This window comes from Caretta caretta, chromosome 3 (genome assembly GCF_965140235.1).
Source record: "Caretta caretta isolate rCarCar2 chromosome 3, rCarCar1.hap1, whole genome shotgun sequence".
NCBI classification, from domain to species: Eukaryota; Metazoa; Chordata; order Testudines; family Cheloniidae; genus Caretta; species Caretta caretta.
In genome coordinates, this window is record NC_134208.1 from 1281675 (window position 1) to 1306535 (window position 24861).

The 24861-nt window shown below is 63.6% G+C and overlaps 1 protein-coding gene and 1 non-coding gene across 3 annotated transcripts; one reads left to right on the plus strand and one right to left on the minus strand.

Annotated features, from left to right (window-relative positions):
• Positions 1-4155: 4155 nt before the first annotated feature.
• On the plus strand, positions 4156-4319 carry LOC125635036 (U1 spliceosomal RNA). Its single transcript, XR_007356132.2, has one exon. It is a non-coding gene; the product is annotated as a U1 spliceosomal RNA (small nuclear RNA).
• Positions 4320-8616: 4297 nt separating this feature from the next.
• Positions 8617-14489, minus strand: ATRAID (all-trans retinoic acid induced differentiation factor). 2 transcript variants are annotated; one of them, XM_048846141.2, is made up of 7 exons: positions 14344-14485; positions 13138-13262; positions 12438-12509; positions 11426-11497; positions 11104-11225; positions 9908-10008; positions 8617-9536 (listed from the first exon to the last, which is right to left on the minus strand). In XM_048846141.2, the coding sequence occupies exons 1-7, from the start codon at positions 14443-14445 to the stop codon at positions 9432-9434; spliced, it is 699 nt and encodes a 232-aa protein (XP_048702098.2). In that variant the 5' UTR covers positions 14446-14485; the 3' UTR covers positions 8617-9431. The 2 variants fall into 2 exon arrangements, with proteins under 2 accessions (XP_048702098.2, XP_048702099.2); XM_048846142.2 differs by lacking the exon at positions 11426-11497 and having other exon boundaries at positions 14344-14489.
• Between the last annotated feature and the right edge of the window lie 10372 nt (positions 14490-24861).

Consider the following 24861-nt stretch of genomic DNA (forward strand, 5'->3'; position numbering starts at 1 on the left):
ACAGGAGGACTTGTGGCACCTTAGAGACTAACCAATTTATTTGAGCATAAGGTTTTGTGAGCTACAGCACCTGGGAAACTGGACAAAGGCTGGAGGAGGAGCCGGGGGGTGTGGCTGGGTGAGACAGCTGGAGGGGGTTTCAGTTTGGAGATGGCTGGGGAAAGAGAGGAAGGCCCAGAACTGGGGTCTGGCCTCCCTGTCTCCCAAGATGGACCTGATTGAGGGGTCCTGTTTGCTATAACTACAAGCTCTGTTTTGGACTGTGTTCCTGTCATCTAATAAACCTTCTGTGTTACTGGCTGGCTGAGAGTCATGGTGAATCGCAGGAAGTTGGGGGTGCAGGGCCCTGACTCCCCCACACTTCGTGACAACTAGGGATACGATACAGCACTGGTTCTCAGCTGGTCATCTGCCAAAATAAACCTTGCCTTGACCCACCTCCAACTCACCTCAGCAGGCCACCAAGCCCGTTTGCCTGGTTTGCGGGGGGGAGGGTCACAACAAAAAATCGCAGTATCCTTGCAGAAGAGAGATCTCCCCCTGCCATCGGTGAGGATTGTCTCACAGCCACTGACCCCACGAGCAGGCAGCAGCTAGCCAAGGAGACAAGACACTGCTCTGCCCTGCTACATTAGCAGGGGGAGGGGGAGCAGGGGACCCCGTGTGCTACCCCTGCTTCACGTCTGGATGGGGATCCGCAGGGCTGTGTATTTAATTTTAGAGGCCCCTGGTAAAAAAAGGGTTGAGAACTATAAAAGCATGAATGAGGTGGCTAAAATTAAGAGTGAAGTGTTATTTACCCTGTCCCACAATAAAGGTGGGGGGGACCCACCTGATGAAATTAATGTGCAGAACTCCCTGAGGGTGAAAAGTATCACTGGGTTCCACAGAGCATGAGATAAGTTAATAGAGACTAGGTCCATCAAGAGTTATTAGTGAAGTGGGTCAGTGATTCAATCCCATGCTTGAGGCAAGCCCTGAATCTGGGACTACACAGAGACCAGGAGTGGAAGATGAGGGTGGATCACTTCAAATTGTCCTGTTCTGTACACTCCACTGGGCTAGACGGACCATTGGTCTGACCCACTCTGGCCTTCTTACAGGAAATCATGGAGGTGAAAGAATTAATTGCTAATGAGCTCTGCTGCCTAAGGTCATCTAGAATAACCAGTATGAATACCCTTTTTGTACCATTAAATATTAACACAGAAAACATGGGGATTCGTTATTCTAATTCCTTCATTTGGGAATAAATTTATGCATGAAAAAAATGAAACATGAAAATATATCTGAAATTTATTTTCTACATTATATAAGCCTTGCCTTGGCAAATCACTAATGCCAAAAACATATGAAACCAAACCAATAGATCAGTGGTTCCCAAACGTCAACAACCTGTGAACCCCTTTCACTAAAATGTCAAGTCTTGCGACCCCCCTCCTAAAAACGAATATTTCCAGGGATTTTCTCCTTTACCTGAGTATAAATTAGAAAAGCAGTGATCTTAGAAATAGAAAATTTGTTTTTATGACATGCTTATTGCATACCATTTATTATTATTATTCATCATTTCAGTATTTTTATTACGTTATGAAAACGGCAACACTCTTCCAAGAGCTCACTTTCGTAGCTTGTATCACTTGGAATAAGTCTGTTGTAGGACAAGGCTTGTACGTTTCCTCCAGGAGTATCCGATGTGAAACAGCAGGAAGGGATTTAAGAAGCCAACTCAAAGAGTCCCCCTGCACAAGCAGTCAGGTCTTGAGCAGTCCAGGCAGACAGCGCACGTGACAGCAAAGCTGAAACTTGTTCTTCAGAATAATTTTAAAAACAACACTAGCTGCCTATTCAATTTTAAAAACAGCAAAAATATCCACCTCCTTTTCCATTTCTTCTAAGGAGTCTTGAAGTTTAGATCTCCTCAGTGCAATAGAGATGCTTGCTTTGACCTGCTCAGCTCTTGGAAGTCCCGGGGCCCAGGCTGCTGGCCCTGGGCTGCCCGGGGTCCCTAGGGACAGCTCTGTCCGCCATGAGGGAATTTTCCCCAAGAACCCCCTGTCACATTTCACAAAGCCCAGGCTGGGAACCCCTGAGCTCGATGAATACAAAATAGCCCCTCGCCGGAGAAGGCCTCACGAGCACAAGCCCGAAACAACTGTCAAGTGCAGGCTTCAGAGCTCCGGTTTCCTTTTGACAACAGACGCGGCACGCCGTGAAGAGCAGAGCCTGCTCCTCTCACACCCAGGGAGAGCAGCCCCACCGAAGCGACGTCTCGGAACCTGGGGTAGACACTCGCAACTGCTCCTCTCCGCAGAACCCTTCGCTGCAGAGCGAAAGATCGACACGGGCTGCAGGAAAACCAGAGCCTGTGAAACGCGCCGGGGAGGCGCTGCCAGGGCCCCAGCGCGTTTTACCAAAGTCACGGTGAGGAGGCGGCCAGCCCGCGACTCCTCCTGCTTGCAGAGGAAATGTCACTGACCCGCTTCAGATCCTGAGTTTGCTCATCGGAACCGGGGACACTGGGAGCAAAACGAGCCCCTGGCCCCCTGCAGTGACACGGGCCAGGCAGGGACTAGGCGGGGGGTCACTGGTGTCTCACACCCACCTCGGCGGGGTCACTGGGGGTCACTGGTGTCTCGCACCCCCCTCGGGGGAGGTCACTGGGGGGTCACTGGTGTCTCGCACCCACCTCAGCGGGGTCACTGGGGGTCACTGGTGTCTCGCACCCCCCTTGGGGGAGGTCACTGGGGAGTCACTGGTGTCTCGCACCCACCTTGGCGGGGTCACTGGGGGGTCACTGGTGTCTTGCACCCCCCTCAGGGGGTCACTGGGGGTCACTGGTGTCTCGCACCCCTCTCAGGGGTTCACTGGGGGGTCACTGGTGTCTCACACCCCCCTCGGGGGCGGTCACTGGGGCGTCACTGGTGTCTCGCACCCCCCTCAGGGGTTCACTGGGGGGTCACTGGTGTCTCGCACCCCCCTCGGAGGAGGTCACTGGGGGGTCACTGGTGTCTCGCAGCCCCCTTGGCGGGGTCACTGGGGGGTCACTGGTGTCTCGCACCCCCCTCGGGGGAGGTCACTGGGGGGTCACTGGTGTCTTGCACCCCCCTCGGGGGAGGTCACTGGGGGGTCACTGGTGTCTCGCACCCACCTCAGCGGGGTCACTGGGGGTCACTGGTGTCTTGCACCCCCCTCGGCGGGGTCAGTGGGGGGTCACTGGTGTCTCGCACCCCCCTCGGGGGAGGTCACTGGGGGGTCACTGGTGTCTCGCACCCCCCTCGGGGGCGGTCACTGGGGCGTCACTGGGGTCTCGCACCCCCCTCGGCGGGGTCAGTGGGGGGGTCACTGGTGTCTTGCACCCCCCTCGGGGGAGGTCACTGGGGGGTCACTGGTGTATCACACCCCCCTCGGGGGGAGGTCACTGAGGGGTCACTGGGGTCTCGCACCCCCCTCGGCGGGGTCAGTGGGGGGTCACTGGGGTCTCGCACCCCCCTCGGCGGGGTCACTGGGGGGTCACTGGTGTCTCGCACCCCCCTCGGCGGGGTCAGTGGGGGGTCACTGGGGTCTCGTACCATCCTCTGGGGGGGGAAGCGAAACGCAGCGTCCCCCCCCCCGGCAGAGGCGGGGCCCCGATCCCGGCTGTGCACGGGTCTCTCCGGGAGCCTGGACCCGGGGCCGGGCCGGCTACGGCTCTCGGGCCGCCGGGCTCTGGCGCGTTACTGAGGCCGGGGGCGGCTCGGCCCCCCCGCCGCGGGGAGCGGGCCCGGCCGGACCGGGCGGCCCGTGGGCCAGGGCGCCTGGCGGGGGAGGGGCGGCCGCGGGCTCGGAGCGCGGGGGAGGCGGGGCGGGCCTGGGGAGAGCGCCCGGCCCGGCCCGGCAGGGGGCGGGGCCCGAGAGGGGGCGGAGCCGCGTGAGCCCGTATGCAGATCTGTGTGCGAGCAGAGCACTGTGGGAGCGGGAGCCGGCTGCCAGCGGGGCCCGAGTTCGGCAGCGGGGCTCGGCGGGGAGAAGGCTGGGGCCCGGGGACACCCCGGGGCAGGTGGCGGCAGCGGGGGCCGGCGCGGGCGGGGCCGGCGGGCGTGTCTTGGCGGGCCCCACCGTGGGTTGAGAGTGGGGGGCGAGCGAGGGCGGGCGGCGGCCGGGGCGGCCCGAGTCATACTTACCTGGCAGGGGAGACACCATGATCAGGAAGGTGGTTTTCCCAGGGCGAGGCTCATCCATTGCACTGCGGGTGTGCTGACCCCTGCGATTTCCCCAAATGCGGGAAACTCGACTGCATAATTTGTGGTAGTGGGGGACTGCGTTCGCGCTCTCCCCTGGCGTGCGGTGAAAGACAGAGAAACGGGCCGTGCGCGGCGCTGCACGTTCTCGGCGAGCGAAAGTGGAGCCCCGTGTGTTCCTGTCGGGTTTGCCCCTGGCGGCGGCTCTGTTCTGCCGAGTACCCGCCTGGGGCCTTGCTTCGGTGCAATGAAGGAGAGCAGAGCTCGGAGACTTCGGCTTACAGCACTCTGGGCTTTCGGCCGCTGGCTTCTTTAGTCCTGTCGTGTCCTTCCCTGGGACTTTGGATCTGGCCTGCTCTCGAATCTGCCTTGGGGGGCATTGGACCAGTGCCCCCTTTTGCCCTAAGGGGAGCTGCCTGGCTGCTCTGTCTCTTTCCCTGCTTGCAGCTTTTTCCCTTCCCTCCTTCTTGGGCTCTTCCTCCTCTGACGGGAGGGCGGCCTGTCGGAAATGCCTGTCTCACCTGGTCCCCTTGTCCAACGTGCAGGCTTACCCCCTGCCCTAGGGCCGCCTTGGCTTTTGCTCTCTGTTCTTTCTCTTGGGTTGCCAACCCAGTCTGTGCTACGGAGACTAGGCCGGCACAACCCCATGGTGGAGGAGGTCTTTCCCTCGCTTTAGGCCCACCGCCTCCCCGAATGCCCTTAGCTACGCTGGGGGTTAGGTCGGTGTAGCTGTGTCGCCCAGGAGCGGGTTTCCCTTTTACACACCCCTGACGGACGGAGCTATTTTGACTTAACTGTTCATCACGCACCAACCCTCAGGTCTAGTCTGCACGGGGAACATAAGTCCGGGCTGTGGGTGGGAGAATTCTTCTTTCCACCTCGTTCCCACCTTTCGGGGAGGTGGATGGCCTACGCCAACAAGAAAAACCCTCTCCAGGAACAGTGCCCTTCTGTTTGGGGAGACTATGCTGGGTCAAAAAAGAGGACTAGTCTAACTGCATCCAATGAAGTGAGCTGTAGCTCACGAAAGCTGATGCTCAAATAAATTGGTTAGTCCCTAAGGTGCCACAAGTCCTCCTGTTCTTTTTGCGGATACAGACTAACACGGCTGTTACTCTGAAACGAGTCTAACTGTGTTTCTCTGTGACAAGGTGGACTCTGTATTGCGTCCCTGGTGTCTCCTCAGAGCCGTTGTGTTCTGAAATCTTTAGGAGTTTACTTCATTTATGATGAAATCTTGCTGTGCCTTTGTTCTCATTTTGAATGAGTAACTAGACATGAGCTTTTTTGGTGTGTTGTCGGAGGATTGTTTAAAAAGCTGGGATCCCGGTTTTGCTGCCTTTCCATTCCATTTCCTCTAAAAGCCCACTTAAAACCTCCACTTCCCACATAACTCTCTCCAGCGTACAGTCCTCTGGCACACACACGCCACGTACAGCTTCACTCAATCCCAGTCCAGTTCCTTGCTGTTTCCTGTCTAACCACTGCACACGTACGGTGTGTGCTCCCTACCCGGCTAGTCCCGCCACGCCTGAGAGGCCGGAGCGATTCCCCGCCCTGGCCCTGGATCGGCCCCGGCTGCACTGCCAGCTCAGCCTGGCAGACACCGTCGCCTTCCAGCAGGGCCAGTGAGTGTGGCCAGGGGGCAGGGTGTGAGGGAATGGGTCTCTGGAGGTGTGTGGGGGGCTGCTGGCCAGTGTGGGGGTCTCTTGGGGGGCAGTGGTGGAGGGTCTGTGTGGGGAGCTGCTGGGCATAGCAGTTCCGGGGAACGCTGGGCATCAGGAGTCGGGGCTGTGTGGCACGGCCTGGGCCCACCCCCCAGGGGAAGGGGCAGGCTGGTAGCACAGGGCCGGGTGGGCCAGTGAGCGTCTGGCAACTGCTGGTTCGTATACAGTGCCCTTGCACTGGGCTGGGTGGAGCGGGGAAGGCCCCACCATGCCATGCCCCATTGCCCCTGGCCGGCCTCTTGCTCTGGGGACTGACCCCCCCCCCCCCCCGTGCTGTGCTTCTTTGCCCCCGGGGGTCCCACAAAGGGGATCTGCTCAGTCCCCACACCCCCACTATTAAACCAGCCCTGGGTGAACCTCAGGGAGTTCACCACTAACCCTGACCAAAAAGGAACATTCTGCTGCTGACTGAGGCCCCGCACCCCAGGGACGTCCCTGCCCTGTTAGAAGCACCGGGACAGAGCCCCACAGGTGCTGGGAAGCTAGGGAGGTACAGAGACCCCACGCGGTCAGCTAGGCTCTGCCCAGAGGGGCCAGGGGGTAACTGGGGAACAGCCTGGCTCCGGGGGACGTGGGATGACGTGACGGGGTTAGTGCAGTGAAAGGAGGGAGCTAGGTTACCTCCCGAATGCCCTCAATGCACCAGGCTGCACCAGCCGTCCCAGGAGTTGGGGCCTCAGCCCCCTTTGTAAGTGGGGTCCCGGTCCCAGAAACACACCCGTCGCCCTCTCCTCCTGCCCGTAGGTTTCCAAAGGCAGCCGGGGGCTCTGAGGCTGGTGCTGGGCCCTGCAGAGGGCAGACGGTGGGGCAGAGGGCAGCACGGACTGGGCCTGTTCTCCCCAGGCCAGGCCTGTAGCAGTTGCAGCGGGGCCAGGCTGGGCCACGCTGCGACTCTCCTGTAGCTGCAGCCGGTCCCCCACTCAGCCCCTGGGGTTCAGTCGTTGGACCCCACTCCCAGGGCTGCGCTGCTCGCTCCCCACAGCACCGACAGGGAGGCTGGGCCAGTGCTGGGATCCCCTCACTCTCAGCCCACCCGCTGGCCAGGAAGCCCCTTGGCTGGGGCAGGGAAGGAGCCCTCCCCCATCGCCGCTGCCCTCGTAACCCCTGGCACTGCTGGGGTGTGGGGCACCTGTGCACTGGGCAGAGGAGGCCTGTGCGGCTCCCTGCCCAGCCAGTGTCTCTCTGACTCCGGCACCTGCCTGATCCAGGTGCCGGGCAGCCCCGGTCCCACTTTCTCTGCGGAACCAGGCCGTGGATCAGGGAGCCCCTCAGCCCAGCCTGGGGGGACCCCACCCTGTGTCACACAGGGAGGGTGAAGCCCCTGGGCTCCTGGCCCCAGTCATGGCCTCTGGGGCCCTCCCTTGTGCCACCCCGCAATGCGGGGGGCAAGCACAGGGGCTCTGCCCAGGGCGCTCAGTGCTGCAAGCTCCCGGAGCAGGTGCCAGGGCTGGCTGCACTTGGCATTTCTTGATGCTTCTAGGTAGCACGAAACCCCAGGCTGAGAACTTCTCCCCAGACACGATGGCAGCTGGGCCCCCTGCCCTGGGACACCCGTCAGCCCCCCACTCCACTGCTGGCTGTTGCAAAGGGCCTGGCTCCGGGAGTGCTCTGCCCCACGGGCCCACTCAGCTGATGTGCCATGGACCCGGCTACACAGCAAGCAAGGCCCTGTATCGCGCTAGCTCTCTGGGAAACCCGGCTCAGCCCCTGCCCGACCCCTGGGAAGATAGTCCAACGGGCAGTGCCCAGCAGCAGGCTGTGCCCGCCAGCCCACCAAGAGAGCTGGCCTGGCAGCATGGCCCGACGGCCAGGAGCCTGTGGCAATTTCACACTGGGGGGCAGGGCAAGGCCCAGCTCTTGGCCCCTCCAGGAGAATGGGGGCCAGCAGCTCCCGCAGTCACCCTCCTCCCCAGGAGCTGCAGGGCTGGGCCAAGGCACCTCTCCAGGAGGCAGGCTCCAGGCCACCCAGCTGTGGAAGTGGAAACATCTGCTAGACATCCCGCGTCTACATTTCCCTGCGCACGGCATTTCCTCTTCGTGCATACACGGCATGGGGCTGGTGGCACGGGCCCAGGCTTCACCCCCGCATGCAGGCCACTGGCTGGATCCTCAGCTTCCCGGCCCAGGCAGGGACACATGAACGCTCATCCACGTCCCCGCCCGCACTGCAGCCCCAGGGCAGGGAAAGGGACCAGGCTGGCGCTCACCTGTAGAAAGCTGGCCCACTGCAGAGCTTCAATGCAGATGCTGCCTCAGCTGCGGGGCCGCTCCCCGGCCGTGGGCAGCCCCCGCCCCAGGCAGGAGCTCCGGCCTTGGCAGAATTCTCCCCTCCAGCGAGCGCCGGCCACACCGCGCATTAGGGAACCGTAACAGCAGTGCCGGGGCGGGGGGACTTCACATCCCTGGTTCTACCGAGCGCATTGCCTCGCGCCAACCTGGCCGGAGAACAGAGGCGCTAAGGGACTGGCTGAAACTGTCCCCCAGCAGGAAAGGGCCCGAGAAGCCAGAGCAGCTCCACTGACCGGGGGGTTTCCCTGCTCTCAGTAGAGCAGCGGAGGGGAAACCCCAGCTGAGAACAAAGGCCTGGGGCGGGCTGGGCTCTGGCAGGCATGGGAGCTCTCTCCCAGGGGAGCTGCTCAAGGAAGGGAGGCAGAGGCAGAGCCTGAAAATTGGGTTCACTGCAGCTTGGTCAGCCTTTAATCCTCATTTCCCTGGCTACCCCAGGGCTGCCTGTGCCATGTGCCAGGCCACAGATACACCCGCCTGTCTGCCCGCGCTGGCTGGGTGTCCCTGCAGATGCTGGGGGGGTGCTGCTCCCCCAGATGGTACACGTCTCCCCAGAGTCTGTCCCAGACTCGCTGCCTGGAGCTCCTGGGGTGGGGTGGGGGGCTGCAGTCCCAGGGACCCAGTCTTAGGAGGAGGTGAGGCTGTGTGGCTCACCCTGGGGGAAGAGTGAGACCCCCAGGGCTCTGGCCCACTGAAGGGCTCCTCCCAGAGACTGTTCCCAGGCTGGGGCATAGCCCAGCCCTGTGGGTCCAAAACTTGGGGCGGAGGGTGTCAGACCCAGAAGCCTCCACTCCACAGGGGACCTTGCAGGCCAGCGCCCACGTCCTGCTCAGAGAAGATCTGTGCTCGGGGGGTGGGCTGCTCCCCAGCCGCAAGCTCCAAGTGGGTGTGACCTGTGCAGAGCACCCTGCAGGAGATTCACCTTGAGGGGGCAGGGTAGTGAGATTGGGGGACCGTAGGGGTGGTCTGGGGAGGGGCGAGGTGGGATGCCCAGTGCAGGCTGGGGCCGGGTCTCCTCCACTGGTACAGAACGAGGGGGTGCAGGCAGCCAGCGCAGACCGTTCCAGGGCGCTGCCCCCCAGAGTCCATCGGCAGGCGAAGCGAGGGAGCCAACACAGCAAGCTCAGTGGCTGGGGAGAAGCCCCAGCACAGGCCCCCCAGCCCAGTCTCCGCCCTTCCCCCGTCCTCCAGGAGGGGTTCAGGAGGCCTTGGCTTTTCGGCGCTGGGTGCCCCAGGCCAGCAGGGACAGGGTGGTCGTCACAGCTCCCAGGATCCCATAGAAGAGCAGCATGGGAAAGGTGCCCTGCAAAGCGAAGCCGGCGGGTGAGAATGGCTAGGGTGCGGGAAAGGGAAGTCTGGGTGTCTGCTCCCCCCGCCCAGCGCGCGTCTCCGGCCCTGGGGCCAGCCCAGAGGAGATTCCAGCCCTGGCTTGAGCTGCATTCGCTGAGGATCCTGGCACGCAGCCAGCTGGAGTCCTGCGGCCTCCTGGCCACCCCCACCATGAGGCTGGCGCTCCTTCAGCGAACGCTATGCCCTGAGCCCCCCACTGCCGGAGAGCGCCAGACGCTACGGGGAGAGTCTGGATGGCCCCAGCCCCGGGGATCCCAGTGCTGCACCCTCCACACATCTCCCCACAAGCGGAGATGGGCACCCGCCCGACACACGGCCCCTCACCTCGCGCAGACACTTGTAGCCGTGATAGCTCCCGGCGCACAGGCACTGGACGAGCCCAGGGCCGTCGGGGCTACACAGGGAGTTCTCCGGGCACAGCCAGGCTGAGCAGAACCAGACAAGAGACGAGGTTGGAACCAGGGCTGGGCCAAGACCCCCATGCTGCAGCAGGGAGCAATGCGCTGACAGTGTGGGGAAAGCCCAGCTCCTGGGGCTGGGCAGCGAGGGGTGCCCTTGCGGTAGTCCCTGCCTCAGCGAGGTTCAGGGCACTGGGGGTGGGAGAACAGGCCCAGCCTGGAGGGGGAGGGCAGAGCCAGGCTGCCGAGGGCAGGGGCGGTGCTGGGCCCAGGCTGGGCGGTGGGGGGCTGTATTTCTGTTGCATGTTTCGTTATGGGGGATGGCGGGGGAGCCCGGGGCAGGGAGGCGCGTGCAGGGTGGGTGGTGCTGGCCCCAGGCCGGGCGGGGGAGCCCGGGGCAGGGAGGCGCGTGCAGGGTGGGTGGTGCTGGGCCCAGGCCGGGCGGGAGGAGCCCGGGGCAGGGAGGCGCGTGCAGGGTGGGTGGTGCTGGGCCCAGGCCGGGCGGGAGGAGCCCGGGGCAGGGAGGCGCGTGCAGGGTGGGTGGTGCTGGCCCCAGGCCGGGCGGGGGAGCCCGGGGCAGGGAGGCGCGTGCAGGGTGGGTGGTGCTGGCCCCAGGCCGGGCGGGGGAGCCCGGGGCAGGGAGGCGCGTGCAGGGTGGGTGGTGCTGGGCCCAGGCCGGGCGGGGGAGCCCGGGGCAGGGAGGCGCGTGCAGGGTGGGTGGTGCTGGCCCCAGGCCGGGCGGGGGAGCCCGGGGCAGGGAGGCGGGTGCAGGGTGGGTGGTGCTGGGCCCAGGCCAGGCGGGAGGAGCCCGGGGCAGGGAGGCACGCATGGAGGCAGCACTGGACAAAGGCTGGCAGCAGGAGCGGGGGGTGGGTCTGTATTTCTGTTGCATGTTCCATTGCAGGTGGTGGCGAGGGAGCCCTGCCCTGGACACCTGCCCGGGATCCTGCCCCTGGTGCCTCCCAGTTCAGCTGCCATGGGTCTTCCAGCCTGGGGCCTCAGGGGAGCAGTCATGGGGGCCCTCACTCCAGCACCTTTCCAAACCCCCCAACCAATCCTGTGGCCCTCCCCACTCCTTCCTGGGCCCCCCAGTACTGAGCCGCTCTCTCCCCTGCACTGTACCAAGCTCCCCCGAGCTGTTGCAGGGGTTCCTCTGCCCCTGGCAGGTTCGACTGTCGCTGTGGGTGGTGATGCGGTCCCAGGCCATGCTCCCTCCAGGGCACTCCAGGGCAAGCGGCAAGGATCTGGACAAGAGACAGTCAGAGGTGGGGGGCAGAGCACCCAGCTACGTGCTCACAGGAGCAAGGCTGCTCTGAGCCCCTTTCCCCAAGTCTCCCTGCTGAACCCCTATCCATGCCCCCCTTTTCCTCCCAGCAGGACAGCACTGGTGCCCTCCTTGCCCCCAGGCCACAGGGCTGCAGGCCCCACCCAGCACGGCACTCACATGCTCTGCAGCCTGGTGAAGCCCTGGAAGGAGGCGTTGGGGATGTTCTCCAGGGGGTTTTCTGTCAGGTCACTGCAAACAGATGGATCCCTCAGCATTAACCCTCCGCTCCCCCTGCTGCACCCAGGGCCTGCCCAGCACCCTGGGAGAACATGCGCACTCAGGCCTTCCCCAGCCTGGGAAGAGCGCTTTCCCTGGGGCTGGGGTCCCCGCCCTAGGCAGGGCTCTGGGCTGGGACTCTGGCTGCTATTCCCGCTCTGCCCCCGCCCTGTTGTGAGACCTCAGGAGAGTCTCTGCCCTGCCTGGGTCTGTCTTGTCTCGTCTCCCCTCCCACCCCACCCGGTCCAGTCAGACTGGGACCATCCATCCCAGCGAGACTAGTGCCCAGCACAATGGGACCCTCTAGGTCCAGGGTGAGGCTGTAACACGGGCTGGGCGAGCAGATGCACCAGGCCACCCCCCAACTCCTGGGGAGGATCCCCCAGCATTCCTGTGCCTTCACTCCTGGGGGGAAGGTGGGTGTTGCACTGCAGGGACCTGCCATAGTTAAAGGGGGAAGGGAGCATAACACACCCCCAGAGGGCACAGCTCCCACACCCAGGAGCACAGAGACCAGCATTCAGAGCAGCCAGCTGGGCAGGAGGGATGGGAGGCCGGAGCAGGAGTCAGGCACAAAGCTATTCCCCCAGCAGAGCGGGGCCTGGCTGGGGGAGCACCGAGGAGGGGCTGGGCGCTTCACTGCTCTCCAGCAGGGAGATGGGGCAGGGACCATCCCCCCAGTGAGTGCAGAACAAGTTCAGGCTCGTGCTGAGAGGGGATGGTCTAGTCCCCCCTCGCCCTTCTCCAGCAGTCTGTGGGGGATGGTGATGCAGCAGGTCCCGAGCCAGAGGAGCACAGAGGGTCTGGGGTTTGCACCCAGCCTCTCCCCGGCAAGGAGCTCCCTCCCCACCCCTCGCTCTAGAGCTTGAATTCCCAGGCCTCCCTACAGCCCCAGCGCGGTGGTTGGACTCACATGACAACAGCAGCACTGGCATCCGGGAACCCAGCACAGAGGAGCGTCAGGGAGCAGTTGCCCAGATCCAGCCTGGGGAGAGCAGAACTGTCAGAGGCACTGGGACCCCCAATGCACCCCCACAAATGCTATCCCCCCCATCCCTTCCTCCTCCCGCCTGCCCTGCACATGACTCCATACACCCCGCCCCACCCCTTCCTTCTCCATGCAACCCAAGGCCTCCCTCTCCCCACCCCAACATTTCCCCTGTCCAAGGCAGGCACAAGGCCGGAGGGTCTGAGCTGGGCAGGGCTGGCTCCGTGAAGGGCTCGGAGGCAGGGAGCTCCTACTGGCAACAGCAGATTCTGGGCTCTCCCGACCTGCACTTGGTTCTTCTGGGATGCAGAAACCCAGGTGGTGTCGCCTATGGGGGCTGCTCCCTGCCCCCCCAGGAATTCAGCAGATGTAGGGGTGAGGCACCCCCCTGCCCAAGTCTGCGCCTCTCCTACATAGCTCACAACCAGCCGCCCCCTCAGCCTGGCAGCAGAGACCCACTGGGGCCCGGGCGCTGCCAACGCCCAGAACATGACCTCTGGGGGTAGACGTCCCGGCTGCCCCATTGCTGGCTGCTCACCCTGGTCTCGCTCGCCTGGGGTCCGCGCGTGCCCAGGGCCCACTGCCCTGCCAGGCACAGGGGCGCCCCGCTCGTTCGCTCACTCACCCCACGATGGCACCCGGCTCCGGGCCGACGCAGCAGCGTCCCCGCAGCTCCAAGGCCGGGTGCGCCCTGCAGTAACTGGCCACGCTGGAGCCGTTCCGCGCCGGGCCCGGGCAGCAGCCGCAAACCTGGGGGGGGAGGGCAGGGGGAGTCAGGGGCCGAGCAGCCCCCCAAACTCTCCAGCCACCCCCGCGGTGCCTGGCCCCACTCCGGGGCCGATCCCAGCCCGCAACTGCCTGAGCTCAGCCCGGCCCCGCGCAGCGTCCGGCCAGAGCGCGGTGCCCCCGGCATCCCCGGACCGGACCGTGCCGACCGGGCAGGGTCCGGCCAGACACCCGGGTCCCCAGACCGGACCGGGCCAAGCCCCCCCCCCGGCAGGGTCCGGCCAGACACCCGGGTCCCCGGACCGGGCCAAGCCCCCCCCCGGCAGGGTCCGGCCAGACACCCGGGTCCCCGGACCGGGCCAAGCCCCCCACCCCCGGCAGGGTCCGGCCAGACACCCGGGTCCCCGGACCGGGCCAAGCCCCCCACCCCCGGCAGGGTCCGGCCAGACACCCGGGTCCCCGGACCAGGCCAAGCCCCCCACCCCCGGCAGGGTCCGGCCAGACACCCGGGTCCCCGGACCGGACCAAGCCCCCCCCCCCGGCAGGGTCCGGCCAGACACCCGAGTCCCCGGACCGGACCGGACCAAGCCCCCCCCCCCGGCAAGGTCCGGCCAGACACCCGGGTCCCCGGACCGGACCAAGCCCCCCCCCCCGGCAGGGTCCGGCCAGACACCCGGGTCCCTGGACCGGACCAAGCCCCCCCCCCCGGCAGGGTCCGGCCAGACACCCGGGTCCCCGGACCGGACCAAGCCCCCCCCCCGGCAGGGTCCGGCCAGACACCCGGGTCCCCGGACCGGACCAAGCCCCCCCCCCGGCAGGGTCCGGCCAGACACCCGGGTCCCCGGACCGGACCAAGCCCCCCCCCCGGCAGGGTCCGGCCAGACACCCGGGTCCCCGGACCGGACCAAGCCCCACCCCCGGCAGGGTCCGGCCAGACACCCGGGTCCCCGGACCGGACCGGGCCAAGCCCCACCCCCGGCAGGGTCCGGCCAGACACCCGGGTCCCCGGACCGGGCCAAGCCCCCCCCCGGCAGGGTCCGGCCAGACACCCGGGTCCCCGGACCGGACCGGACCGGACCGGACCGGGCCACACCCCCGCCCTCACCGGGCTCCGCCCTCCCGCGCCGCCCCGCCAGGCCGCCAGCCCGAGCAGCAGCCGCAGGACCCAGACGCGGGGCCCAGGCCCGCTCGCCCCCGGACACCCCATTTCCCGTTCGGCAGCGACACGTGACGCGGACGCAGGTCATGTGACGCGGGCTGCCCCTCTGGCGTCACATGATCGCAGCAGGCGCGTCACGTGGCACCTCCCGCCCGGCGCAGAAGGAGCCGGCCCCGCCCCCAGACCCTGAGCCCCGCCCCCAGATCCCGCCCTCACCTCCCCGCGGCAGGCTCCGCCTAGGGGCGGGGTCTCGCCACGTGACCCTGCCGCAGCCCCGCGAGCCAGAAGATGGGGCCCCCCCGACCCCCCCCAAGTGTGACCCGAGCCCAGTGAGCCTAGCTCTGCCCCCCTTGTGACCCCCACCCCACTCAGAGCCCTCCCTGTACCCCCCGCCCTGCCCCCCCAGTGACCCCCACTCAGACCCCTCCCTGTACCCCCCGCCCTGCCCCCCCAGTGACCCCCACTCAGACCCCTCCCTGTACCCCCGCCCTGCCCCCCCAGTGACCCCCACTCAGACCCCTCCCTGTACCCCCCGCCCTGCCCCCCAGTGACCCCCACTCAGACCCCTCCCTGTACCCCCCGCCCTGCCCCCCAGTGATCCCCACTCAGACCCCTCCCAGTACCCCCAGCCCTGCCCCCCCAGTGACCCCCACTCAGAGCCCTCCCTGTACCCCCAGCCCTGCCCCCCAGTGACCCCCACTCAGACCCCTCCCTGTACCCCCCGCCCTGCCCCCCAGTGACCCCCACTCAGACCCCTCCCTGTACCCCCCGCCCTGCCCCCCAGTGATCCCCACTCAGAGCCCTCCCTGTATCCCCCGCCCTGCCCCCCCAGTGACCCCCACTCAGACCCCTCCCTGTACCCCCCGCCCTGCCCCCCAGTGACCCCCACTCAGACCCCTCCCTGTACCCCCCGCCCTGCCCCCCAGTGATCCCCACTCAGACCCCTCCCAGTACCCCCAGCCCTGCCCCCCCAGTGACCCCCACTCAGACCCCTCCCTGTACCCCCAGCCCTGCCCTCAAGTGATCCCCACTCAGAGCTCCTCCCTGTACCCCCCGCCCTGCCCCCCAGTGATCCCCACTCAGAGCCCTCCCTGTACCCCCCGCCCTGCCCCCCAGTGACCCCCACTCAGACCCCTCCCTGTACCCCCCGCCCTGCCCCCCAGTGATCCCCACTCAGACCCCTCCCTGTACCCCCGCCCTGCCCCCCCAGTGACCCCCACTCAGACCCCTCCCTGTACCCCCCGCCCTGCCCCCCAGTGACCCCCACTCAGACCCCTCCCTGTACCCCCCGCCCTGCCCCCCAGTGATCCCCACTCAGACCCCTCCCAGTACCCCCAGCCCTGCCCCCCCAGTGACCCCCACTCAGAGCCCTCCCTGTACCCCCAGCCCTGCCCCCCAGTGACCCCCACTCAGACCCCTCCCTGTACCCCCCGCCCTGCCCCCCAGTGACCCCCACTCAGACCCCTCCCTGTACCCCCCGCCCTGCCCCCCAGTGATCCCCACTCAGAGCCCTCCCTGTATCCCCCGCCCTGCCCCCCCAGTGACCCCCACTCAGACCCCTCCCTGTACCCCCCGCCCTGCCCCCCAGTGACCCCCACTCAGACCCCTCCCTGTACCCCCCGCCCTGCCCCCCAGTGATCCCCACTCAGACCCCTCCCAGTACCCCCAGCCCTGCCCCCCCAGTGACCCCCACTCAGACCCCTCCCTGTACCCCCAGCCCTGCCCTCAAGTGATCCCCACTCAGAGCCCCTCCCTGTACCACCAGCCCTGCCCCCCAGTGACCTCCACTCAGACCCCTCCCTGTACCCCCGCCCTGCCCCCCAGTGATCCCCACTCAGAGCCCTCCCTGTACCCCCAGCCCTGCTCCCCCAGTGACCCCCACTCAGAGCCCTCCCTGTACCCCCAGCCCTGCCCCCCCAGTGACCCCCACTCAGAGCCTTCCCTGTACCCCCAGCCCTGCCCTCAAGTGATCCCCACTCAGAGCCCCGCCCTGCCCCCCCAGTAACCCACACTCAGACCCCTCCCTGTACCCCCAGCCCTGCCCCCCCAGTGACCCCCACTCAGAGCCCTCCCTGTACCCCCCGCCCTGCCCCCCCAGTGACCCCCACTAAGAGCCCTCCCAGTACCCCCAGCCCTGCCCTCAAGTGACCCCCACTCAGAGCCCTCCCTGTACCCCCCGCCCTGCCCCCCAGTGATCCCCACTCAGAGCCCTCCCTGTATCCCCCGCCCTGCCCCCCAGTGATCCCCACTCAGACCCCTCCCAGTACCCCCAGCCCTGCCCCCCCAGTGACCCCCACTCAGACCCCTCCCTGTACCCCCAGCCCTGCCCTCAAGTGATCCCCACTCAGAGCCCCTCCCTGTACCACCAGCCCTGCCCCCCCAGTGACCTCCACTCAGACCCCTCCCTGTACCCCCGCCCTGCCCCCCAGTGATCCCCACTCAGAGCCCTCCCTGTACCCCCAGCCCTGCCCCCCCAGTGACCCCCACTCAGAGCCCTCCCTGTACCCCCAGCCCTGCCCCCCCAGTGACCCCCACTCAGAGCCTTCCCTGTACCCCCAGCCCTGCCCTCAAGTGATCCCCACTCAGAGCCCCGCCCTGCCCCCCCAGTAACCCACACTCAGACCCCTCCCTGTACCCCCAGCCCTGCCCCCCCAGTGACCCCCACTCAGAGCCCTCCCTGTACCCCCCGCCCTGCCCCCCCAGTGACCCCCACTAAGAGCCCTCCCAGTACCCCCAGCCCTGCCCTCAAGTGATCCCCACTCAGAGCTCCTCCCTGTACCCCCCACCCTGCCCCCCCAGTGACCCCCACTCAGACCCCTCCCTGTACCACCAGCTCTGCCCCCGCAGTGACCCCCACTCAGACCCCTCCCTGTACCCCCCGCCCTGCCCCCCAGTGATCCCCACTCAGACCCCTCCCTGTACCCCCAGCCCTGCCCCCCCAGTGACCCCCACTCAGAGCCCTCCCTGTACCCCCAGCCCTGCCCCCCCAGTGACCCCCACTCAGAGCCCTCCCTGTACCCCCAGCCCTGCCCTCAAGTGATCCCCACTCAGAGCCCCGCCCTGCCCCCCCCGTAACCCACACTCAGACCCCTCCCTGTACCCCCAGCCCTGCCCCCCCAGTGATCCCCACTCAGAGCCCCTCCCTGTACCCCCCAGCGACCCCCACTCAGAGCCCTCCCTGTACCCCCAGCCCTGCCCCCCAGTGACCCCCACTCAGACCCCTCCCTGTACCCCCAGCCCTGCCCCCCCGTGACCCGCACTCGGAGCTCCTCCCTGTATCCCCCAGCCCTGCCCTCCAGTGACCCCCACTCAGACCTCTCCCTGTACCCCCAGCCCTGCCCCCCCAGTGACTCCCACTCAGACCCCTCCCTGTACCCCCAGCCCTGCCCCCCCAGTGACCCCAACTCAGACCCCTCCCTGTACCCCAGCCCTGCCCTCCCCATGTGACCCCCACTCAGAGCCCCTCCCTGTACCCCCTGGGGCCCTGCCATCCCCTTGTGACCCCACTCCTCACTCAGACCCCTCTCTGTACCCCCCAGCCCTGCCCCCCTTGTGACCCCTCTGCCCCCCTGTGACCCCCCACTCAGAGCCCCTCCCTGTAACCCCGTGAACCCCCCAGGCTTGCCCTCTCCATGTGACCTCCCTGCCCAGAGCCTTGTTCCCCTTAAGAGTGACCCCCCCAAGCCCCTCCTTCCCCATGTGATCCCCGTGACAGTTTTTACCATGATCGTCACCACTTTTACAAGACTATTGTAAATTTAGTACAAAATTGCCTTGCGAGGTCTCATTTGGAAACTCATAATCTGCTGAACAATATTGTCCCGGTAAAATGTGTGTATCCACATTGTATGTAACGGGTACAAGATTCTCCTGTATACCACTGCTGTAATGTACTCCAGAGTTAGAAAGGCAGGCCCAAACTAGTCTTCAGAGACAAAGACACACTGGCACCTCAGCCAGATGTTAATGGACCATCAGCTGCTTCAAGGGCCATTCTCTGGCGGGGGAAGGTGTGAGCAAGACAGTTACATTTCATCACAAGGAGGGTTCAAACCTCACAGCCACAAGAGGCGTTTGTCCCCAGGACTCAGCAAGGATGTTTCCAACACGAGACGTTGAATTATAAAGAGGGGCAGAAGACGCCTGACCTCACGCTCCTCCTTCATCTCTGCTCGTGACATCGAGGACTCTCACAGAGTCTCACAGATGGTGGGCGGGGGAGTCCTGGCTGGAGGCTTTTCAGCCCGTACAGACTGCTCTCAGCTTCTGGGGAGAAAAACCTTTTGCTTGTGAGTTCACGGAGTTGTTCAGTTCGGCATTAACTCGTGTTTTAGCTTTTTATTTCCTCTGTAACCAATCCGGACTTCCATACCTCATTAGCTGCAGTTACTTCAAATCTGTCTGTTCCTCCTGTGGCCGCTGAACTTGTGTCTAGCCAGTGCGTTTGGGTGACAGTGCACGGGAGGCTCCGTCTGGGACAACGGAGCTGGGGCCTATCGTTTCCATTGATGACAGGACGGACTTGAGCCGGCCTTGTCCGGCAAGGTGCTGGGCAGTACAAGACGCACGTTTCCGGGGGAAAGTCTGGGGCTGGAGAGTCTGCTGCGGTTCTTCTGCCGTGCTGGTAGCACTCGGTGCTGTGTCCCTGGGAGCAAGACGCGTGCTGGAGGCTGGGTGGTAGCCGGCCAGGGGTGGCTGTTCCCCCGCAAAGCGGTGTAAAAGGCACCCCAGGCTGGAGAACCGAGGGGACACAGCTGGTCACAGTGCAGACTGTCCCCTGGGAAATGTCACACCCCCATGCCCAGAACCCTGCTCTCCCAAGAGTGACCCCGAGCCCCTCCCTCCCCATGTGACCCCCCACTGCAGAACTCCGCTCCCCCCACCATGACCACCCAGAGTCCCTCCTCCCAGTGTGACCCCCTGCCCAGAGCCCTGCTTTCCTGAGTGTGACCCCCAAAGAGCCCCTCCCTCCCCATGTGACCCCCCCACCCCAGAGCACCACCCTACTCCTGTGACCCCCTGAGTGCCCCCTCCCTCTGTGACCCCCCATGCCAGAGCACTACCTTCCCGAGTGTGAACCCCCCACCCCAGAGCAGGAGCGCTGCCCTCTCCATGTGTGACCCCCCCATCATGATTCACAGGGTTGGGGGCTATGGCCCAGCCTTGGAACAGTCTCTGGGAGGGGCCTTCAGTGACTCAGACCCCCCCGGGGTCTCACTCTTCCCCCAGTGAGTGATGTAACAATGCTGGTTCTGGCGGGACCCATCGGAGAGTGCCGATTCAGGACAAATTGCTTAGAGCAGGGCAGTCACAGCCCAAGGCTGGGGTTTCTGTGCACCCCAAGGCAAACCGAACCAGCCAGGCAGAGCGGACTTCGGTCTCACCCCACTGGCTAACCACAAGTCACACAAGCAATTCCCTCAGACACTCCAGTTTCCCAGTATCCCCACCAGTGCCCCTCGTTGTGGGGACAGATGGTGATGGAAACCAATACCCCAGTAAAAGGAAAAAGGTTCTCTCGATCCCAAAGGACCAAGCCCCAGACCCAGGTCAATATACAAGTCAGATCTTACCCACTGTCACGGAGTCCCTGGGCGATGCTCTGGAACTGCTCCCCATGAAGCCAGTCAGGACTCTGGGGCAGTCGCCTTTCTGTGAGCAGCCTGTCTTCAGGACACACAGCTCCCCCGGCTTCCACCTTCCTGGGTCTGACCTCGGAGCATTCAGCATCCTCTGCCCCTCCGTGCGCTTTCCCCCAGCGAGTCCGCTCAGGCGGGGCTCCTGGGGAAGCCAGAGGGTCCTGCACCCCAACTCCGCAGTCAGACGTGACTCTCAGCCAGCCAGTAAAACAGAAGGTTTATTAGACGACAGGAACATGGTCTAAAACAGAGCTTGCAGGCGCAGAGAACGGGACCCCTCAGCTGGGTCCATTTTGGGGGGCAGTGAGCCAGACAACCACGTCTGCACTTCACTCCATGTCCCAGCCAGCCCCAAACTGAAAAACCCTCCAGCCCCTCCTCCTCTGGGCTTTGTTCCTTTCCCGGGCCAGTAGGTCACCTGATTCCTTTGTTCTCCAACCCTTCAGCTCTCACCTTGCAGGGGGGAAGGGCCCAGGCCATCAGTTGCCAGGAAACAGGGTGTCGGCCATTCTCTGTGTCCAGACTCCTGCACACACATGCCCTCTAGGGCACTGCAATGATCATACACCCTTACCCCACCACCTAGATACTTAAGAACTGCCTAGGGGAAACTGAGGCACCCCCACACTATTCAGAGGAAACATTAAGAACAGTCCCACTTCGTCACATCTCTCCCCCCTTCGAGATCGAACTGAGCGGGGTCACTTTAGCCGGTGACCTGGGGAAGTTCGAAGCCACCAACGTTCCCATGGATGCCCCAGCATCTCTCCCATTCCTTGGTAGGAGTTACACCAGGCCCTTCCAGTTTCACGCCCTCCCTTAGATCAGGGGTGGTCGATAGCACTCGCAGGCCGCATGTGGGAAGGTTTATGCAGCCCATGCCCTTTGGCCACCCCAAGAATGTCTCCCCATTGACCATCACCTTCTACTCCCACTGGAGGTCCGGGGGGCCTGGCCCCAGGAAACTCCACACAGACATATAGGTTGGGGTCAGGAGTGGGAGCCTGTCCACATCCCCAACCACCTGGCTGACGGAGTCTATGGCCTTGGGACCCAGCAAGGGAGCTAGACACCGGGGCTTTTCCGCAGGGTCCCCTTGGTTCAAATCGCCAGCCTGCTCAAAGGCAGTGAGGTGGGCATCCACACCCCCCCCCCTCCTTAACCAGGGGCAGCAATTTAGTCTCGAGGTTCCCTGCGGAACTGGCCCCCCGGGATCTATCCCCACTCACCCCGGGGAGGTCCCCTAGGCCTCTCCGCCCCACCACCGCCAGTTCATGCTGCTGCTGCTTCTGCAGCTCTTTCTCGGGCTCTCGCTGTCTCCCACGGTCCTCTTGCTCTCTCAGACTCAGCTGCAATCCCGTCCGTCTTGATCCCCCGATGGGGAACCCGATCATGAAGACCCTCGTCTGGTCGGGGACAGGAGTCTTGGCGATGCCTGGCTCCCACTTCAGCTGCTCCCAGATCCTGCTATAGCCCCAGTTGGGGTCAGGAATCTGTTCCTTAGAGCGGTCATCCTCCTCCAGCTGCACGATTAACTCTGCTTTGGTGAACTTTCCAATGCTCAACCCTCTCTTTCTGCACAGGGTTACAATGTCCTTCTTAAGGAGACGGTGACAGGCCATCACTCCGCTCCTCCCAAGTTGTTGTGGACTCACAGGCCCGTGTGTTCTCAGCTCCCCACGGTTTCCAGGGAGAACCCCTAGTGTGCCAGCCCTTCTCAAGGTCACCACCTCTTTGCCAGGGTCGAGCTGCCGACTCCTCCGCCCCTGAGACTGCTCACTGCAGTCCCCAGGGGGACCCCATTACTGCACAGTACTTCTCGCTGGTCACACACTCCCAGGGGTTAACCGCCCCCCGAAACCGCTCCTCTCTGAGCCTTCAGCAGGCCTGGTCCTCGGCAATCCCCCTTCGTGTTACTGCTCCCCAGTCACTTACTGCAGGAAGCGCCATCCACGGGGTGCAGTAGATCCCACCGCTGCCACCAGTTGTCACGGAGTCCCTGGGCGATGCTCTGGAACTGCTCCCCATGAAGCCAGTCAGGACTCTGGGGCAGTCGCCTTTCTGTGAGCAGCCTGTCTGCAGGACACACAGCTCACACAGCTTCCACCTTCCTGGGTCTGACCTCGGAGCATTCAGCATCCTCTGCCCCTCCGTGCGCTTCCCCCAGCGAGTCCGCTCAGGCGGGGCTCCTGGGGAAGCCAGAGGGTCCTGCACCCCAACTCCGCAGTCAGACGTGACTCTCAGCCAGCCAGTAAAACAGAAGGTTTATTAGACGACAGGAACATGGTCTAAAACAGAGCTTGCAGGCGCAGAGAACGGGACCCCTCAGCTGGGTCCATTTTGGGGGGCAGTGAGCCAGACAACCACGTCTGCACTTCACTCCATGTCCCAGCCAGCCCCAAACTGAAAAACCCTCCAGCCCCTCCTCCTCTGGGCTTTGTTCCTTTCCCGGGCCAGTAGGTCACCTGATTCCTTTGTTCTCCAACCCTTCAGCTCTCACCTTGCAGGGGGGGAAGGGCCCAGGCCATCAGTTGCCAGGAAACAGGGTGTCGGCCATTCTCTGTGTCCAGACTCCTGCACACACATGCCCTCTAGGGCACTGCAATGATCATACACCCTTACCCCACCACCTAGATACTTAAGAACTGCCTAGGGGAAACTGAGGCACCCCCACACTATTCAGAGGAAACATTAAGAACAGTCCCACTTCGTCACACCCACAAATCACACTGTTGCCAATCCTTTAGAATCTAAAATCTAAAGGTTTATTCATAAAAGGGAAAAGATAGAGATGAGAGCTAGAATTGGATAAATGGAATCAATGACATACAGTCATTGCAAAGTGCTTGGCTCAGGCTTGCAGCAGTGATGGAATAAACGGCAGGTTCAAATCAAGTCTCTGGAGAACATCCCCAGCTGGGAGGGGTCATTCAGTCCTCGGTTCAAAGCTTCAGTGTAGCAAAGTTCCTCCAGAGTATGAAGCAGGATTGAAGACCAGATGGAGACGAGGCATCAGCCTTTTATAGTCTCCTCCAGGTGTAAGAACCCCTCTTTGTTCTTACTGTGGAAAATTACAGCAAAATGGAGTTTGGAGTCACAGGGGCAAGTCCCGGCACACTTTGCTGAGTCCCCAGGCGTGTCTGCCTTCTCTCAGAGGGTCAGTTGTGTCCCTGATGGTCCTTACTGGGCCGTCCAGCAGGCTAGGCAGAGCTGAGGCCAACGTGTCTGGGGTGTCCCCCAGAAGCAGAGCACAAGTTTGAACTACAGACAGGACAGAGCCAATATTCGTAACTTCCACTACAAAATGATACCCACATCCAGACAGCACAGTCCTAACCAGCCAAGCATCACCTCTCCATAGACCCCTTACACGACAACCTCTGTACAACATGTGCTGCAAATATAGAACAGTGCTCGCAACAGTGATCGATACAGGTACAGATTATGTCAATAACCTCACGCGGCCTCACTGCCTCCTGACACTGGGCCCCTGGGCCTGCAGCCCCCCGGGAGCTCTGGGCAGCGAGTCTGGGACAGACCCTGGGCAAGACTTGTACAATCTGGGGAAGCAGCGTCCCCCGCCCCCTCACCAGCGTCTGCAGGGACACCCAGCCAGCGCGGGCAGACAGGCGGGTGTATCCGTGGCCTGGCACATGGCACAGGCAGCCCTTGGGTAGCCCAGAGAAAAGAAAGTTACAGCAGAGTCCGTCCTGGTTAGCACAGAGCCCTGTCCCTCTAACCCCTCTTTGTCCCAGTTTGTGGGCCCCCAATAAGCCCTCAGCAGCCAACTCTTAGACACCCCCCTCACCCTCACCTCCCCAGTATTTTGTTCGCAAGCTGGGCAAACACAATACCTTAAACCGGGGCAACAATTTGGTTCCCTGTGGAATTGGCATCCTGGGGTCTTTCCCCATTTACCCCTTGTGGGGGCACTTGCCCCTTGGCTTCTCCAGCTCCAGGTCATGCTTGCACTGCTTCTGGCCAACTCATTCCCTCTCTCAGTCTGCTAGTCTCTGTGGCTGGAGCTCCAATTCCCAGTGCTTTAAATCCCAGTCACTGGTACAAGGACCCTGCTCAGTTCAGTCTGGAAGCAGGAAAAGATGTGACAAAGTTTATAACATTTCTATGAAGACTATGCATGCCTCAGTTTCCCCAGTGTGCTCCACTGTCACTTGGAGGGAGGAGTCTGCTTTCAGCAGAGGCTCAGAGACACTGCTGTGAATGGTGTCCAGCTGTCTGGGGCCTTAGGTCCCATCTCAGTGGAGGATCTGAGAAGACAATGGCAGATCCAATCACCGGGACTTTGGTATCTCTGGGTTTCCTAAGGAGAGGTGGGGAAGTCGCTGTCCCTCTGGGCCATCTTGGTTGCTAGGTATCAAAGTCCTGGTGACCGGCCTTGTCCATGGCCTCCCGGTGCTCCGTGGATGTGGGGCTTAGGCACACACACGCTTCATACAAACATGACAAAAAATTCCCCCTGGGTCACATCTCTCCCCACTTTGTGACCGAACGGAGCAGGGTCATTTCCACCAGGGACCTGGCCCCCATCAACAGAGCTGAAGAAGTGGGGATTGGAGCTGCATGGGGAACTGGGTCTTGAGGCCCTGGCTGCTCTCTCTGCCCCTGCCCTGCTGCTGCTTCTGTCACTCTCCGAGCCTCTTGGAGCCCTGCTTGGTTCTCGCACCGACCGTCCTCCAGCTGTGTGACCAGCTGCCCCTTGTTGAGCTGCCCCACACGTAATGTCTCTCCCTGCACAGGCTTGCGACCTCCCTCTCAGGGAGATGGTTTTCTTGCTGTTTCCTTTAACTAGCCTTGTTTTACAGCC